We start from the raw sequence: 18,839 nt of genomic DNA, 5'->3' as shown, positions 1-18,839 counted from the left end.
AAGCTTTATTCAGTGAAACAAATAATGAAAACATACTGTACAGTCGCATAGAGTGGATATTCCACCATACATTATGTTAGGTTGCATAGTATTAAAGGTACTATAATGGTGATATCTTGTAGACTGGCTGTACATATGCCCAATATAAGTAGCGTTTTCCAAACATTTACCCTTGAGGTGGAGCTTTCTTTGCATGCAACATATGGACCATTTACCATGGTTGCATTTGTAACTTTAACTACATTGGAATAGGAGGATTTTATATATCTATGTGTTCTTTAAAAAGGACAAAATACATACAGTAGTAGTTACATTCACATAGCAGTGATAGGCAAATAAGTAAAAGACACAGAGAACATGAATAAGGCTGATTTTAAGTGCTACATTATTTGTTTTTCATTGACTTCAAAAAGTCTGAAAACCTGAATGTTTGTGATTCACACTGTGTCCTTTCATTTCATCTACATGAAATGATTCCCCTCTCCATTTACAGCAACAGAGAGAAAATAGAGTCCAGCATCAAACACCCCACAGACCCTGTGGTGTTTCAGCAAGCCACAAAAGCAACTCCATATTTACCCCTTCCCAAAGTGTTCAGCATTGTAACTTCTGCAAGAGGTACAATGTTGCATCTTTTTTTCTGGGACACGTTTGAAGTGACAGGGGGTCATATTTCCCAAAAGGTTGGTAGCAATCACGTCTCTCCATCCAAAATCCAGCCACACTCCACAACTCCTAATGCCTCTGATATCTCCACACAGTGTCCTTTCACAGTCCTACATCTATAGCTGGGTGGTTTTGGTAGAGCACCTGCTCCTCTTGTCTCGACGCTGAGCAGCAGGGAGATGGCAGTAACGTGGCGACCATCCTCGGGGCTTCCTCTTGAGGCTACGTGGCATGCTAGGGTCTGGGGGGGCTGGTAGTCAGGCCTCCTCGGCAGTGGCGTCTATCCCAGCGTAGGTAAAATTCTCAAAGAGAGCCATGTTCACATAAGCCTAGAAGATGGAGTGAAAGTTGTGATATAAATTCATACTTATCGTAATGCTAATGCAATCGGTGCAACTAATTTAAAAAAGATCTATGACCTAAACTAAAACTAGCTGTTTTAGGGCTACATTGCCATATATCTGGTGTGACTATGGTGTAAACAACGGGGCAACCATCTTGGAACAATATCTGAACATTCCCAAGTGATAACAACAGGACGTTTTCCCATTCTTCTTTTTCTGTCAAAATGGTGTGAAAACTGCATTACCTTCCTGGCCTCCTGCATCCTGTTGAGCTGGACAGAGATTTGGGAGAAGGGGGGCCTCTCATATGGCCGATCCCTCCAGCACTGCCTCATCAACTCATAACTGGAAATGGAAAAATATGTGGATTAATATGGTAGAAATAAGAGAGAAAGACTAAAAGAAAGAAAGGAGGAAACAAAGCTACTTACACCTCATCATCACAGTTTTTGGGTTTCTCCATCCTGTAGGCTTGTGGCAGTTTTTCATAAAGCTCGGCGCATGTCATCCCACAGTATGGAGTGCCACCTGACACACATACACACACACACACACACACACACACACACACACACACACACACACACACACACACACACACACACACACACACACACACACACACACACACACACACACACAAACAAGAAGGGAAGAAAAAGATTTATGATCGTAATATATATAGATATATAGTAATATAGTAATTAGTGGTAAAGCTTCTGGACTGAAACCCACTCAATGTCAGGCTTACTCACCTAAGCTTACAATCTCCCAGAGGAGAACCCCGAAAGACCACCTGGAAGAAAATATGAGGAAGAAATGTGAGTAAAACAGGGAAGACATACAGTAGAGGGGAAACCGGGTAGAAAATACAAGGTTTTTATTATTAACAGCTGAAACTATACAGTGCGTAATGTCTTCAACTTGGACTTCCTTTGTTGATCATCCGTGATAGTGACAATGGTTATATAACAGACAGTATTTAGTTTTATCTACCTAATGTAACATGAATGCATTATCCAGCTAAAATTGCTGCTGTTGCATGAAAAACTTCCTCCTTGGTGATATTGCTTTCATGTTTTTAGAATGTTGTATAGTAGAGGAAAATGAATTAATAATTTTAATTTAATATGCACAGTAATAATATGCTAATAATTCATTCTAATGGTTAAAATGCATATTTTTCACAAAAACACCACACAAACCAATGAACCACTGAATGTCTCAAAAACATAAAACCACCATCTTTCCTGATATTGGAGACTGAATTAAAAAAAAAAATACTGCTGGTTTTACAAGTCACATTGCTGTGTGGTAGATCATATGAGTAGACAAGGTTGTTTTTTGCTGTCACACTTTGTGCTTGTTTATCTCGTTTCTGCACTACGTTTTTTTCTCTGTCTCACGTCTTGCTTACTGTCCCTCTTACTAATGTTTACAACTCTCTCTGGCCCAACAAACCTTCACACTTCTTCCGTTAGCTGTCTGACACACTTCTAGCTTGTTCTTTGCTGTGTTTAGGCTCCAGTTGACAGACCAACGTCTCAGTCTGTCTGCTAAGTTGTACCCGAGACTTCCTGGTTGTGCTTATCAGTTACACAGCACACTATTATCACTCCACCAGTGACAGGGGGATGATTTGTTGTTTTCTGTTGGCAGGCATTTTGTGGTGTGCATAATCAAAACTAGAGGCTGAAATAATTTGAATAAAGTTTGTGTAAAGCTACAGAAGAAACAGAAAAGGAAGAATCATGATTATTATAAGCTGTTGATTGGAAATGACATCAGTAACCTGCAAACTCACCCAGTAAGCCCACAAAGTTGTCAGAAATATTTTTGCATTTTGCTGTGCTGTTTTAAATAAAACACTAATGCTCAAGTGTGACACTGCAACTTGGTCTGCTCTGAAAAATTGCCCCTGTTGCAGTCTTATCCCTAGAATGAAAGTTAGTAAACGTGTTAGTGGAACAGATGACGTGACACTGTTACTCACACATCGCTCTTGGTTGTGTACACGCTGTAGTTCAGGGACTCAATGGCCATCCAGCGTACAGGCAGCCTCCCCTGAGAGTAAAGCAACAGATTGATGTCTTCTGCCTAATGTATGTTGGCACATGAAATGTTTCATATAAGTGGAAAACTGAAGTTGTCAGTAACCTGAGTTGGTGATGGGGATTAAGTTTACATTACAACAAGAACAAAAACCATGGCATATCAGAGCATTCGAGTACACTTAACTATCACTGCACATATATGCTGCAGTTAATAGCATAAACCAGCCTCTGCAGGCAATCTCAGTTAAACAAAAATGATCAAAATCTCTCAGTTTCTCTGTTATCTGAACTGTATTACAAAGTAAAACTACAGTTTTTCTGTGGAACTGCTTTTTTCTATTTCACAGAATACGTGTATATTCCTATCTTCAAACCACTTAAAAGGTGCACATTTTATTTGCAAAAACCACTGTGATTGCAGCAGATTGCAACAACATTTCCTCTATATTACTCTATATTTGCATTATCAGATGTTTGAATACAAAATCATTACCTCCCATAGCTACTGCCCTCTGTTGGCTAAAATTTTCTGAAAACAGTGTAACTGTGCATGACTCCATTACTTACCATTGTCTTCTTAACATAAACTTCCTCACCACGTGACAGGCCGAAATCTGCTATCTTTGCCACAAGGTTGTCCCCTACGAGAACATTCCTGGCAGCCAAATCTCTGTGGATGAACTAGTGGCAGGACAGAGTACGAACATCATATTATGTACAGTATGTTTCAACAGAAATTACATTTTTGTAGAAAATTAAACTTCTAAAATGTTTTATTGAAAGTGCTGCTACAAAGTGCTGTTCTCATGATGGGCCAATATACAAGAAGTTGTATAGGACTACTTTTTGTAAAAGGCACTGTAATAACTAATAATATTAACCACTTCATGACCAAACATTATAAAATGTCCGTCTAAATGGGCCATGGATATATAAAAACTACTTTTAATATGATAACAAGCTGCATAATGTAACACAATGAGTCAGTGAGACTATTTTTAACAATGTTACACATTATTACATTTCTGCTCAATTTCAGCATCATTTAATTGCATTTAATGTTTCATTTAAATACATGTAAAAACATTTTAGACAATACACTAATACCAACATACACTCTCTCGTCCTACCTGTTTGTCACTGAGGTAGTGCATCCCAGTTGCCACATCCACAGCAAACTGCAGCAGCTGTTGGGAGGTGAGGGTGGAGGCAGTGCCATGTTCCTTGGCAAAAGCAGGGTCGGTCTCCAAGACACGGCTCTTCCTTAAGAAGTCAAGAAGGTTACCATAGGGAGCATATTCTATGGCTATGTACAGGTAACCTGGAGAGGATGAAGAAAAAGTGAGATTAGGAAGAGGAGAGAGGCTGCACCTCACCTTGTAATATAGCCTATTCCAAATAGATATGCTATAGTTGAATCCCCTTGGCCATTATAAAACATTTTACTCCCTTTTTTACCTGTGATTACTTATAAACTGTCTTTGGGAAAGTACTGTGAACTCCCATCATAAATAATGTCAGAGCTACTGCCAACAAACATTAAATCTTCCATATGTATACAGCTGTTAGCAGCCTAATTGGACTCTTCTTCCTCTCCCTAAAATCTGTGACTGTAGCCTTGGATGCCCTGCCTGCAGCTACAGCTGGTTAAGGATCTTAGCCTCTGACAGTTCTGTCCTGACACAGACCAGAAGTAGATGAGGCCTTTCAAGAAAGCCTCACAAAACTCAACCAGATGGTTGACACTTTGCTAAAAGATGACGGCTTCCGGCCAAAGCCTGAGTTCCTATGGGTCATGAGGCATTTATGCTTGTTGGATTGGTTTCATGCGTTGATTTCACCAAGACCAGGGAGAGCGCCAACACAATAGGAAGTGCCATGTGAGGAGGGAAAGAATAACAGCGATGAACAAAATGGTCAAAGAACTGGACTCTATCACAACAATGTTGTTAGCTGCCATATTAGCTAATGTGAAATGTAATAATATATTTGATTATTGTGTTTTATCCTCTAAAAATAAGGAAAGTAACAGTTTAAGACACTTAGTTTACACTCTTTTACTCTAGTTTGTCATGTATATGAGTGGACCAAGGTCAAGAAGACACAGACATGATTGTATCCTTTAGTAGCTGATTTAGAGGATGCTGACTATTGTGTTTTTCAGTCTTTTACATCCAATTTACAATTGTGTATTTATCAAATATCTTCCCCTCTCCTCCCCCTGTCCTGCTGTTCAACAGTTCACAGTTGAATCCCTTCTGGACACACCTAATTCTCTCAATATGTTGATATCTGAAGAGTGAATTTATTCCAGATACCTGTAAGATGAGAAAGTATATGAGCTGAAAACAACACCATATATCTTCTCTTTCTTTGAAAATGACAGACAGATGCTGAATGGATAGAATAAATGAAAACCTGGAACCTGAAAAAAATAAAGTAGAAAACTCCCAAAACACCAAAAAAAAACAGCAATTGAGTAACCTTCTCTTTTGCAATAAAAAAGCCCTTTTGACAGTTTCTCCCTCAAGAAAGTACACATAGCAAAGGGGAGATGCAAGGCAGGAAAAACACGTGCAAATTGTAAATCAAATAAATGCTTCCCATCTGTTTTCACATATCCACCTTGATGTATTTCTGTGCCTTTATCACTGAATAAAAGAAGTTATCCTGAGTTAAACAAAAGATGTAAACACAGTTAAGGTTTGCAGAGTCAAGTGCTTCTTGAAAGTGAGACTGGTGGGCATACACAGTGAATTAGTCTGATGTTTATTTTTCAAGGCTGATTTAGTTTTTTAATGTCCTCACTGATGTGCTTTCCATACCAGACTTCCTCTCTCATATGTTATCAATCTTTAATCAAACACAAGCAATTTGATTATTCTACTTAAAATCCATCAGATGTGGCTGGAAAACTGATACTTCGTGGTAAGAGCTGGGGCCAAGGAAACCTTACTCAAATGCATAAATAGTTTTCTTGTGAGGCACATTGACAAATCAAACAAATGTGATCGTGTAAAATGCTCCTAGAAGGCAAGGATTATTTGGGTTGGACGCATTCTAGTGGTTTCCAGGTGCAGATGACAGAAGATCAGATGGGAGTATCTGTTTGGCTCTCTTGGAGGAAGAATTTAACCCTTTCCTGTGCAGTGCTACATACAGGGATGTAATTACAGTAGCGTAATACAGTAACACAGTAGCCTTTTAGATTGTTTTAAGAACAGTAACTAGTACACTAGCATCTATTCAACCCTCTACACAGCTAATAGTAACATATAATGAAAAAAATGCATTTAAAAATACTTTTTTGAATTTTGTGGAATACATGCAAAAACGTTAAGGCCCCTACAATATCTATACATGATGAGAAGTCCTAAAAATGATATAGAAACAATTATCACAGCTACTGAGCACACATGCTAGCAGATTCATCTCCATGACATCAATGTTGGACCAAACTCTATATATATATCTACGACTTACTTTGTTTTGCACCTAACAGCCTACAGTAGTGGTTTGTATGACTTATGATTCCTTATACCTTCCAAAAACAGTGTTACACATCATAACTATCAGCATTTCTTCATTTCAAAAGCCAGAGCTTGAAAGCTCATCAATATCCATAAAAGCCACTAGGTGTCGCTCACTCACCTCTGTTCTCACAAGCCCCGATCAGGTTGATGATGTTGGGATGCTGGCCTAGTTTACACAGCACCTCCAACTCCCCTGCAAAGTCTCGGTGGTCATTCTCTGAGGCAAACTCTGCAGGAGCATCAGCACACACAGCATTGTTAAACAAAGTGCAAGCAAAGCAGCTTTAGCTGCTACTTTGAAATACAATTTTCACATCAGTCACAGAATACACTGCACTGTGAATATACTGTTCCTACTCCATGTCTGTGTGTCAGTGTGTTTGCATGTTGTACATATAGCTGTATATTTTTGTGAGCGCTTGTATGAATGTGTTAAAGTTACCTTTCAGCATCTTTATGGCAGCACTCATCTTGCTGCCATCCTTCTTGATCATGGCTTTGATGACCTAGTTTAGAAATCACTGTTACCTCAAATGTTTAAAATGCATAAAAGATGGCAATCATAAAGAAAATGTACAATATACAGAAAGCACATTGAGAGTCTAAACACCTGGCCAAAATTGCCCTCTCCGATGACATCCTCAAACTTAATGTCCTCCCACTCCAGGATTGGATAGGTGAGGGGCTCTGGGGTGGGCTTGGGCCTCCGGGTCAGGGTCAGAGTTCCTGAGTTAAACTGCAGAATGGTCTCTTCACCCTGAGGTTATAAACAGTCTTAAGCTCAGCGATAAATACATGTATGTCAAACGTTTAATATTACTTAAATAGTATTTTCTCTTGTGTTTGAGCATTGTCAGATCAGTTGTGATGTCAACCAGAGTTCAGTAAATCCATCAGGTTTCCTAGATTCTTATGAAAACAACTTACCGATCCAGATTGGTAGGTGAATGTGCGGCGACGATTGAGCAGCGTCTTGCGGATGAAGAAAAGAGCCAGCAGTGCCAACAAGATAGTCACACAGGTGACTGTCACTGATCCCACCACTGCCACCAACAGCTGGTAACTGTCCCCAGCAGGCCTCCCAGCCACACCCTGGGTGGTCGGTGTTAAACCCTGAGAGCCTTTTTTCATCAGAGGGGAAGAGCAGGGAGAATAAGAGATAAACCAAGTAGGGAGATGAAAATGATCTTGAGATGATGACAGTAGAGATAAATAGGCTATGTATTATTATCCTGCCTAAATCCCTCAGGACCCTCTGTGGGTGGTCCTGTTAAACACCACCTGGGACAAACCCAAAATTGGAGTAGTACAGTAGTGTGGAGAATTTTCCACAGGGAGCTGTTTTTAGTTTGACAGCAACATCAATTAACTTCAGAGAAACAATAAAAACTCACTGTACACTTTTTAATTTCATATTTAAAATGATAACTCATTCCAGTAATTTTACAAATTTGTCCTGGTTGTGCCACCCAAGCAGCCATAGTACAAGAAGCTAAACCACACAGTTTCCTGAACATGTGTCCCAAATCTTTTAGTGGTGTTTATGTCCCCATTTTTCATAATTGGTAAAGGTATTTTCATGATTAAAAATGTAACAAATGATTATGTGAATTTGAAAAAGAGTATCAACATATCAGTCTTACAAATCTCATTTGAACACATCTGCGTATATATTCTACCACAGTAATGCTGGGTAACAACTGGGTAAGTAGACTATAAATTCTGACTCACCATCCCCTTGTGTCGTTGCCTGAACAAATTTGCTCCACTCTCCTTGCACTTTAGAGACTGCCCTCACTCTGAATTGGTAGAGGGTGCTGCCGTTGAGAGCTGTCACATCTTTAGTAGTCTTGTTTCCATCATCTATGTCCACCCAAGGGTGAGGGTTCCCCTGGCCAACTGGCTGGTACTCTATGATGTATTTTTTTATGCCTCCATTGGGATCCTCAGGGGGCTGCCACCTCACCTGGATGGCTGACATGGACAGAGGCAGGGCCTGGACATTGCGTGGGGACGATGGGCCTGAGATAGAAAGACATTATCATTGTTGAGATCATAAACAATGATTCTGTGACACTATATTCTGAAGTAAAACTGTTGCTCCAATCAAAGACTATAGAGTTTAAGACTGTGGATGGATCTGTTTCTAATTTGTTGGTCTCCATTGACTGCAAAATAATTCATGATTATTCTCAATTGTCACACTGGTCTTTGACACCTAAGTATCAGCTACTAAACTTTTCCTCAATTCACACAAAGTTTGTGGGCAGGGAGAGAGTCACCAAGCAACCAGCAAGCACCATATCTAAAAAGTTCTTCAACCTCATCCCCCATTTGCCTTGTAAATTGATTATTAAAAGATAAATACATCATTTGAGCCTACAACATCACTGCAAATACATAATAAACGGTTTGAAAATATTTAGGACATTTTCTTGCAGACTTGCTTACTTCTAACCTAACTAGAAGTACTAGTTACCCTGGCTGTTGATGTCGAAGTGGTATGGATTGGAGGGAGGCCCCTGGCTGCCGCAGTTGATGATGTGCACCACCACTTTGTAGTCTTGTTGACACTTCAGGTTGTGAAACTTTGTGGAAAGCACAGTGAGCAGGGTGGTCTTCTCCTGTAGTTTCTTATTGTCGGGTGGTGGCCCGAAGAGCTGCACTAAAAAGCCACTGGCTGTGCTGGCATTAATGCCACTGTTGGCAGGCAGTCCCCAACGTACAGTGGCATTGCGGCCTTCCACCGAGCTGATGTCAATCTTAGGTTGAACTGTGGGCTCTGCGGCAACAGAGAACACAGGATGAGCTGAGGGGGCTAACAGCTCGTTGTGCATTTCTGCTTATTAAAACAGTCACAGATTCCTCAAAATTGCTCCCTGAGGGACAGATAAAGTATTCTGAATTGAAGTGGATTGTTACCTCAACTTACATTTCAATTGTTTTACCTATTTTATTAGTGAGCAATATGAATCAGGAGATAGCTCACAAGAAGGAGACTTGGTCCCTTCTGTACTTCCCCCATTTTCATGTGGGCTTCCCAAGGGTGCTCTGGTTTCCTTCCAGTACAACAACATTCTGGTTAATTGGAGGTCTGGACGTGTTTGCATGTCTAGGTGTTAGCTCTGTGATGGCCTTGTCTTCTGCCCAAAGGCTCTGATTAAATGGCAAGTGTGAAATAGATTAATGGCTAGTCTATATAGAGATATAGATAGATATATATTTGTTGATGCCACATTGCATTAGCATCATACTATATGTTATTTTTAATATAACTTCTCACTCAGTGTCTTGTCTTAAATTGCTCTGTGGTCCTTCTTGAATGAAAATGATCAGCTAAATCTGCTATTGCAAATAGTTTGTGCTTGTGCAAGAGACAAATGTTCCTCTGTAACAAATAATATTTGTTCCATTTCCCGCTTGAACCAAACCGCATATTGCTTAAGAGTAAAATTCACTAAACTCACTATTACACTCCAAATCAAATCACTCACTTTCCCATTCCAGGTTGTCCCAATTTCCTTTCTGTGCTTACATACTCAGATATGCTCTCTTCCTCTACACCACAATCATTGAGGAATGAAGTCACTATCTCTTGTCCGTCAATACAGGTAGTTAATTTTCTCTAATTGTTTTGTGATTCCTATATGGCTTATGACAAACAATGGTTGTTGTTTTTTTGCTATTGCAGTCTTGATCCCAGATGGTCTTCATTCACAACCAAAGATCATTTCAGTCCAATGGCATCTTTCTATTTTTAGCCTAAATTTGAGTTATCAAGACAGATATCTCTGGAGGAAAAAACAACTGGGGAAAAGACAACAACCTCTTTTTGGCCTGGGAAAAGCAATGTTCAGCAAAAATGATGAGAATTCACTATTACCCTGAAAAGACACAAGATAATTATGCTTGCTTAAGTTCTGTGGTCCAGACTATAGACATTTGTGTTCCCACTGAAAAAAAAAACAGTTCCCAAGGCAAAGGTCCAGATAATTATCCTCATGCATGGTATGTGTGCAATCCCTACAAACTGGACAGCACAGTTATCTGTGGGTCTTACCAGGACAATCAGTCTCCATGATGGCCTCTGGCCCCGGGAGCCCCTCTCCTCCTTCCCCAGGACGACTCAGTTGGACACAAACACGGTACCGTGTTGAAGGCTTCAGGTTCATCAGAGTGATTGGCTCTTTGTCACTGTAGACTGGAAGTAAATGGATAAAGGATAAACTGGTTGCTTAAAGCATACATCTAAACATGCATTATATGGAATATAAATAACTAGTAACTACACATTCATTTATAAAAGCTTTATACAATAGATACTTGAGTACTTGGACGTGTAGAAGAAATGTTGTTGGGCTGTTTCTTGTAAATATGATTTATTCAATTTTGTCTATCTTTGCCAGCTTTTTTACTGAGAATTAGTTTTATTATGACTTTGAGCAATGATTTGTTGCACTCTGTAACTGAAGCTAATACATTACAACCTTGGCTGATTTCTTACTGTGTTGAAATAGTTGTGAAAACTGCTTACTGCGATGTTTGTTTTTGCTGCTGCTGTGCTATGACATAAAAATAAAAAATAATCTTCAGAGATCGCAGCTATTCTGTAATATCTTTGCACGCTTACCTATGATGGAGGACCAAGAGACTTCATTCTTCACAGGCTTGTAGAGGAGCTTGGTGGAGATAATGGGACCATCTCCTCGGTAAGAGTCCACTGGCATCACCAGCAGCTGCTTACTCCTCTTTTCCATGAGTTTGGGGGCAGTAGTGGGCACTGGTGGTTCTGAGTGAGCACACAACAAGATTTTACTCACATACATTAGATCTTAGTTGCTGTAGTTTGCAGAGCCTCAAAATAATACAATTTCCTCTCTTTTATATTATGTTGAATCATCTCAAACAGACCTTTAATGGTGAGGTTGAACTTGCGGGAGTCTTGGCCTCCGTTGGTGGACACCCTGCACTCCCACAGCCCTCCTTGTTGAGCATTCAGGCGATCAATCTCAAACACCGCTGTACTCTTATTTGAATCCATGACAGTGTGAGTGGCCTGAGTGCAAAATACATGAAGCAATAAGCAATGGTGAAAACCTAATTTACATTTCTAGTGCCTACTTTTGCTGCTCCTTGAATTTGTGCCAAGGACATTCTTACTCTGAGAAATGTATTTGTGCCTGTGGGATGTGCTGGTATAATTATGCTTTATCAGACTGTTTCTATTAATAAGGCAACTGCAAAGAGAGAGAATTATACAGAGACTGAACATGTCACGTACATGTGACACACGGTAACTGCTGCACTCTTGAGTAAAATGGCCTTATCTGGTCAGGCCATTGTTGTTTACTTCCTCAGAGCTTCACTCAGCCTTGTTGCTGTAATTAACAGCTCAGACTTAAAGGCATGCTACTATAAACCAAACATTGTTTTATATGATTTGTCTTAATAATTGCATAAGTGATTCAATTTCACACATTTAACTGGCACTTTTATATTATTGCTATGAAAAGGACTCAATATGTTTCAAGTATCTAGGATCATCAAATGACTCAAAAATCCTCTTTCCAGCAGAAACTATTTGGGGAAGACTGGCCATGGGGACTCCTAAAGCAGGATAGAGATTCACTGCTTTGGGTCAATACAATATACAGCTCTCTCTCTGTGTGAAGTCTAGTATTTACTCTCAGTACAGCAAATATAGTTTTATCCTATCCAATATTATCCTTTATATATCCTATTTAATCATACGTTTTCTCAGTAGGATTGTTACTAGCAATTGCTGGTCCTTCTACCTTGAGCACAGTGCTGTCCAACTTTCGCAGTTCAATGCCGTTGTGGCTGGGCAGGGGGTTGCCTGTGGCTGAACAATAGATCTTGGGACTGGAGTTCAGATTCCACTCCAAATTATTATCCAAGTGCAAGATCTGGGGAGCCCGGTCTGGTCAGGGAGAGAGGTGTGGAATAGATATTAAGAAAAAGACAAGTTGGATAGTAAGGCAGCATAGAGAATGATAATATAGAGTAGAGATCATGGACAGAAAACCATACAGCTTTCACAGTTGCTTTGCAGCAATTGCTGACCTAAATATCTTATGGAAAAATGCAGAATATATTTAAAGATGTTCTAAATGAGTTTGTTTTTAAAAATCAAACCATGAAGTCATGCTTTGAAATCATATGTCCCACTAACTCATGCAAGAAGAGACAGGACAAGAGCGCACTTGACTGTTTCAAGTGCAGACAAAATGACTGTTAAAGCTTCAAAACCTAAAAAACACAGTTGTACTCTCTGTGCAGGATTCCATGCATTTTAATTAGACCAACATTTTACCAAACAAGCAGTGTGGTTGAATGTTGATGTACTTAAGCTGCATGGAATCCAGTGTGTAAATGTGTTTTTAAAGTTTTGTAACTTGTGAATATAACCGTGCACCAAATGTTTGCTGTAGTGATGAGGAGGAATGCGGCGGTGTTTGGTGGGGAGGATGACGTAAATGAAAATGTGCTGTGAACTGATGAAGAGAAATAATCAGAAAGGATTAATATGCTTCTCACAGTACCTACCAGATTTCTCACAGTTCTGCCCTCTCCACCCTGTGGGACACTGGCATCCACTGAAGCGGCTACAAACACCTCCATTCTGGCATTTACAACTCAGCTTGCAGCCTGGTCCGTATTTGTCATTGTGGCAGGCTGACAACAGAAAACAGAAAACTAGTCTGCATACTGGTGCACACAACAGGGTTAAAAACATTATCATGGTTATTATTTAATCGATATTCATATTACATATTACATGGATAGAGTAAAGTGATGTAGGGCTTACCACTATCACAGTGTTTCCCAAACCAGCCGCTGGCGCAGGAGCAGCCATAAGGGTCTGGTAGGCAGAAGCGAAGCCCCTTGCAGTTCATCTTGGAGCCACATGACTCCTGGCAGTTTCGGCCAAACATTCCTTCTCTGCAGGCTGCATGCCATCAGAGAAAGACAAATTTACAAATGTGTTTATTTAAATTCTCTGAGTTTTGCTCTATCATGGCTCAACCTGACTTGCAAAACAGCACAGAGGACAGTAAGACAGTGAGACAGTACCAATGTGCTTATTTAAGCAAATCATTACCGGACCATTAACCATCAACCCGACACACTGCTTCAGGTGTAATATGTGTGTTTTGATTGTGTTTCTGTTTATTAGAAAAGTAGATTGAAAAAGTTTTGGTGTATAAACATATGTGTTTATAAATGAATAGCAGATGGTGCATTCAAATAAACCAATCTTTAATAGAAAAGTGTTTTTCCCAGCATGACACCCTCCAAAATAGACTGCGTCTTATACATCGGTGTGACTTATACACTGTATGTACACAGTTCATGCAGTTTGGAAAATAACAGAGTCTGTTGCCCGTATGTGATGTTAAATGGCAATATGGTGGCAATATGATCACAGCCAAAATGTAATAGTTAAGGTACAGTCATTACCCAAAAAGCAGTTCAGATGAAAAGTTTAAATGTCTGCCATTTAAATGTAGTTTATCTCATTTGTGGCGTCCTGACAATAAATACTCCATATATACCTACAATAAGCCAAACTGCCTGTGTTATTACAGTGTTGAATGCAATCCCTTATTAATGTTTGAATATTCTCACACTGCCATTTGAGTAAATACAGCACAAAGTGTTGTGTAATTATCTGTAATTAAACATGAAAGTAAGCATGTAATTCATCTCCATTCAATAAGTGAACATTTTTCTCCAAGACAGGAAAGTAATATCTAGTTAACTGAAGTTAACTGAGAAAAATCTGTTAACTAGCCAGTTGTACTCACATTCATGGTATATTGGATCTCAAGTAAAGTTTGTTTCATGTATGTGCTTTATTGTTGCTGCTTCCTCAGTTTACCTCCACTCATGATTCTTACATTTAATGCCCCTTCAGACTCTATGTCTCTATGTTTTCTGAACAGTGGGGCAGTTTATATGCAGGAGTCAAAAATTTCTTAAACTATGTAGAATGAGTCCTTACTGTTTGTAAAGGTGCTCAAATGACCAGTTATGTACTCTCTCTGTATATCTCTCTCATACACACAACCTTGTACTACTGTACTTGTATTGAGTAGATACCTACCGGTCTCACAGCGTGTTCCCATGAATCCAGGAGGGCAGACACAGTCTCCATCCTTATCATGACACACTCCACCATTGAGACACTCTGGACAGTCATTTTCACAGCTAGGACCCCACTTCTTACTGGGACAGTCTAAAAAGAGAAAGATTCTTCTTAATAGTGTGAGATGCTAGATTATATACAGTGTCTACACCTGCCTATGAATGTTATGTGTGTACATTAATATGGTTTGGAGATTAAACTTGCAAGCTTTCACTCTATTCAACCCAAAGTGTTTCTGAAAGCATCTGCTTCTGATCTGGAGTTTTCATAGCATAGAATTCATAAAACTTCAAAGTAATTAAAAAAAGACATGGAGCCATGTAGTAAAATGAGAACAAAGTTGTAAAGGAACCACTGAATCTGGTGGAGATAAATAGAGGAACCTAAAAGTGGAACAGTTGGAGGGTGGAGATGGTGTTGATACCACTAGTGTCTCTTTAGAGAACTGAGAACAGGAAATGGAGGAAACACGTGCACTTTCACCAAAGGAATACACAGTTAACAAAATGTGCACTAAACCAACTCTCAATATTTTGATACTTGATAAATGTACTTTTTTGCCAAGAACTAGTTTGAAGATTACCACTCTTTTGTTTGTGTCTCATGTTTGCCAATACATAAAAACCATAAAAAAATGGAAAGTGTAAAATAGTGCTGTCACTGAGTTTTCTCTACAATATAATTCCTTTTTAATGTACATATGCTATTTGTGAGGCGAGTGATTGCATGAATCTTAGTCAAGCCAAGTAAATTTTATTCATATAGTCCAATATCACAAATAAGAATAATAATTGGGCAGTGAGTCACTTCTATCATAGCTCCTCTTGTATTTTGTGAGATTACCCTTCAAATGCAAAAACTTTCTGGTGCATAATGCGTCACATCTGCTCCTTAAGAACTTTCATAAAAGTCTTGCAACATCTAGCTCCGGGGGTGCTAGTGGTCGTGTGTATGTGTGTGTTTCTGTTTCAGAGTGTGAGGATGTTAGGATCCAACAAACCTCGGACGATTAGCCTCATCCAAGCTCCTTGGAGAGGGCTGTTCCCCACGTAGCTGGCACTGTAGATGCCTTGATTGCTAGAAACTGCGTTCTCTAATGTGAGCACAGCAGTGCGGTTGATCATATCATTCCAGTGAGTCATGTAGAAGTAATTTCCTACATACAAGACATAGAGTGATTAATGGCAGTTTCCAGTGTTTGTTAATTGCCAGAAAGTATGTGTATAATGTGTTGACAGTCTCTTAAGTGTACAATGAATTTAATCCCCATGTATCTGTCTTGAGCTCTAAATGCATAAACTGGTTTACCATTGTACTTCCAGGTCACATCCCTTTTTTCATAGTTCAGGAGCTGCATGCTGAGGTGAACTGTCTCTCCTGAGTTGGCAGTTATTGTCAGGTCAGTTGGGGCAAAATTTGCTGTAAAAGACACAGACACTCAGATATTTTCAAAAGATGACACACAATCCAAGCAGGATACAAACGACAACTTTAAACCCTAAGTAATCAGGATGTGATTTAGATCCTGGTCATAACAGGGAATTAAAAATGTTCAAATGAAAAAAGTGGTCATAAAATGACTGAACACACCTCCCCCAACGTTGTTGATCATTGTGACCATCTCAGGTGGATGAACTTCTTGAGTGCGTTTACAGTAAAATATACCAATATTCTCATGTTCCCGGAAGTCTCTTGCAACCGCTTCCTTTTCCTTGGGAAAATGAACTTGAAATGTTGGCTTGTTGGGGAGTCTGAAGATTTCGTTGTCTCTCTTGATGGTAAGCTGGCCAGGGCTGCGCTCGCCATGGATACAAGAGATTTTGAAGTGATTGACACTGCTGACCTCTGCTGTGGAGATCATGATCAAATCGATTACAGCATCTGTAAGACAGGATAATGTGTTATTTTCTGAAAAAAAGCAGGGTCATTGCAATCATTGTGAGTTTGATTTGTTAATCACAATCGTGGATCAGGATCAATTGAGTCATAAAATACACATTTCTTTTATTGAGGCATATAAATGAGCAGAGTTCAGGAGAAGACCCTGCTGCTTCACATGATGATAAAATCAGCTTTCACACAGTAACATGTAATATATAGTTTTGATATAATATTTTCGGAGCAGGAGGGTTTTATTGGAAGTTTTCAAAACCAAGTTAACTGATAAAAATCTGTGGTTCAGCTTGGTTTAGCACTATTCAACTCCCACAGGGGTCAGTCTTAGAGCCTCAATTGTTTATTTTGTATATCAATTAGATATGTCAGTTATCAAGAATTTTGAAAATTGTTTTATTTGCAGACAACATCAATATTTTCTGTTCAAGGGAATGTTTTCAACATCTTTTGGAGATGGTTACTACAGAAATGAATATATTAAAAAAGTAGTTTGGCACAAACAAATTCTCATTAAATATGAGCAATCCTAAACTTAAAAATCATAAAATGGACAAACAAGTTAAAGTGATGATAAATAATGTTAACAAAAAAAAAAATTCAGGTGTAATATTGGACCACAAAATCTGATGGAAAATTGATATTACACATATGCAAGCAAAGTTGGCAAGGAGCCTTTCAGTTCAAGGAAGAACAAGGCACATTCTGGATCATAGAGCACTGTGCTCTCTGTATTGTTCACTTACAGTACATTACCATATCTGAATTACTGTGTGGAGGTATGGGGCAGCTCCTACAAAAGCACCTTACAGTTATTTGCGCAATTTTTGCTTTAGATCATACAGATTAAACCTTGAGTACCAAATCTTAGTTTGATATCCAGAAGAATCTGTTTATCACACATCAACACAACAACAACACACGTTTATCATAAAACTAACTTCTTTTAACTTGAACATTTTATATACTGACACCTAATAAAGCATTGATGTAAATGGTTTTGGTTCAAACACACACTTCCTCTGGAATGTAACTTATTTGAACAAAAGTGCCAAACCTAATAACATCAGTTTGTCCAGCATTCCTTCTCCCTCTGTATTTAAGCCCCAGATCCACAGAACAATGCCAGGAAACATGGATGAGCTCCTTTTTCCCCTAAGGGTACGAAGGTTGCTGGACACTCTGAGGGCTTTTGGACTTTAACAAAATATCAATTACGAACAAAAGAATATATAACGATCAGATAGATTCATGCGGGGAACTGTTCGTTCTTAATATAGTACCTCACATTTCTCGAAAACACATGGTGATTTAAAACATGTTCTCCATTAAACAGCTACCCAAGTAGCCTTGAAAAAATGTTCTTACCTGATAAATCAATGAAGCACAAAACACACACCCACACAATCTTCATGATATTTGTAATCCTCATTGGGGAAACGTAGTCCTTAATAAGTAAACTCCCAGTTCAGGTTGTTGGTCTACTGGACGAGCTCTACATCCAAAACGGTGACGCTGCGTCACGACGAGCGGTGCGCTTTTTTACGCATAACTTGGCGAATCATCTAAAGCTCTAGTTAAGGTGTAAAATCTCTGTGTGACTGTGTGTAACGTCTACTGCGATCCCGTTTAGCTTTCAGAGATTGTATCACGATCCTTCACACTAAGCACAGAGTTGGACTTGCTCAGCTTTCTCTGGGTGGGAAAGGAAGGAAGAGCGTCACTAGACAGCGGAGGACTGCTGGCGCTCCAGACCTCCCCGATCCAGATGTATTTATGAGTTTAAACTCCGTTACTCTAATGATCTCTATATGCAACTAATCCTGTAATATCATTTAATGTCTGAATTTCGGCAGTGAAATTCGTCTCTGTGTTTATTAGTTTTAATGTACAGTTGCATGTAGAGTTGAATTTTTATTTATATGATCATTCATTTTGTTTATAGTTTTTGTGTCATTATTTGTTTATTCCTGCTGTCTTGTATTGATTTTTTGTGAGAAGCATATCAAGCATATTATTTTTTCTTGCACCAGGATTTGTGTGCATGTCAGACACTTTAAATACATTTGAATACATTTAAAAATACACTCCATCAAAATATACCATACATGCAGATAAAGATGTACTCAACACAATATTTTGTCTGCCCATACTTTGGACATTGCCTGTTCAAGTTCTA

The 18,839-nt window shown here is 39.1% G+C and overlaps 1 protein-coding gene across 4 annotated transcripts; it reads right to left on the bottom strand.

The window, feature by feature from the left end:
* On the bottom strand, nt 1-18,342 carry tie1 (tyrosine kinase with immunoglobulin-like and EGF-like domains 1). Of its 4 annotated transcripts, none has more exons than XM_062424355.1 (24): nt 18,029-18,342; nt 16,358-16,648; nt 16,076-16,186; nt 15,768-15,923; nt 14,726-14,857; nt 13,427-13,567; nt 13,165-13,293; nt 12,393-12,538; nt 11,509-11,653; nt 11,228-11,386; nt 10,658-10,798; nt 9,077-9,379; nt 8,329-8,619; nt 7,525-7,718; nt 7,208-7,354; nt 7,040-7,103; nt 6,716-6,826; nt 4,195-4,385; nt 3,632-3,745; nt 3,004-3,107; nt 1,766-1,806; nt 1,442-1,538; nt 1,256-1,355; nt 1-995 (listed from the first exon to the last, which is right to left on the bottom strand). In XM_062424355.1, the coding sequence occupies exons 1-24, from the start codon at nt 18,090-18,092 to the stop codon at nt 924-926; spliced, it is 3,444 nt and encodes a 1,147-aa protein (XP_062280339.1). In that variant the 5' UTR covers nt 18,093-18,342; the 3' UTR covers nt 1-923. The 4 variants fall into 4 exon arrangements, with proteins under 4 accessions (XP_062280339.1, XP_062280341.1, XP_062280342.1 ...); XM_062424357.1 differs by having other exon boundaries at nt 3,004-3,074; XM_062424358.1 differs by lacking the exon at nt 9,077-9,379.
* Nucleotides 18,343-18,839: the final 497 nt, after the last annotated feature.

This window comes from Scomber scombrus, chromosome 8 (assembly GCF_963691925.1).
Source record: "Scomber scombrus chromosome 8, fScoSco1.1, whole genome shotgun sequence".
Lineage (NCBI taxonomy): Eukaryota > Metazoa > Chordata > Actinopteri > Scombriformes > Scombridae > Scomber > Scomber scombrus.
Note: the sequence above shows the minus strand (reverse complement) of the source record. Positions and strands in the feature narration are given on the sequence as shown.

Bases quoted from the DNA above. Each gene is read 5' to 3' on its own strand.
- tie1 (XM_062424355.1), bottom strand. From the start codon at position 18,092: ATGAGGATTACAAATATCATGAAGATTGTGTGGGTGTGTGTTTTGTGC. The intron at 13,294-13,426 runs GTAAGCCCTACA...TTCTGTTGTCAG, and splicing joins TGGGAAACACTGTGATAGTG to CCTGCCACAATGACAAATAC. The intron at 3,746-4,194 runs GTAGGACGAGAG...TCCTGCCACTAG, and splicing joins ACTACCTCAGTGACAAACAG to TTCATCCACAGAGATTTGGC.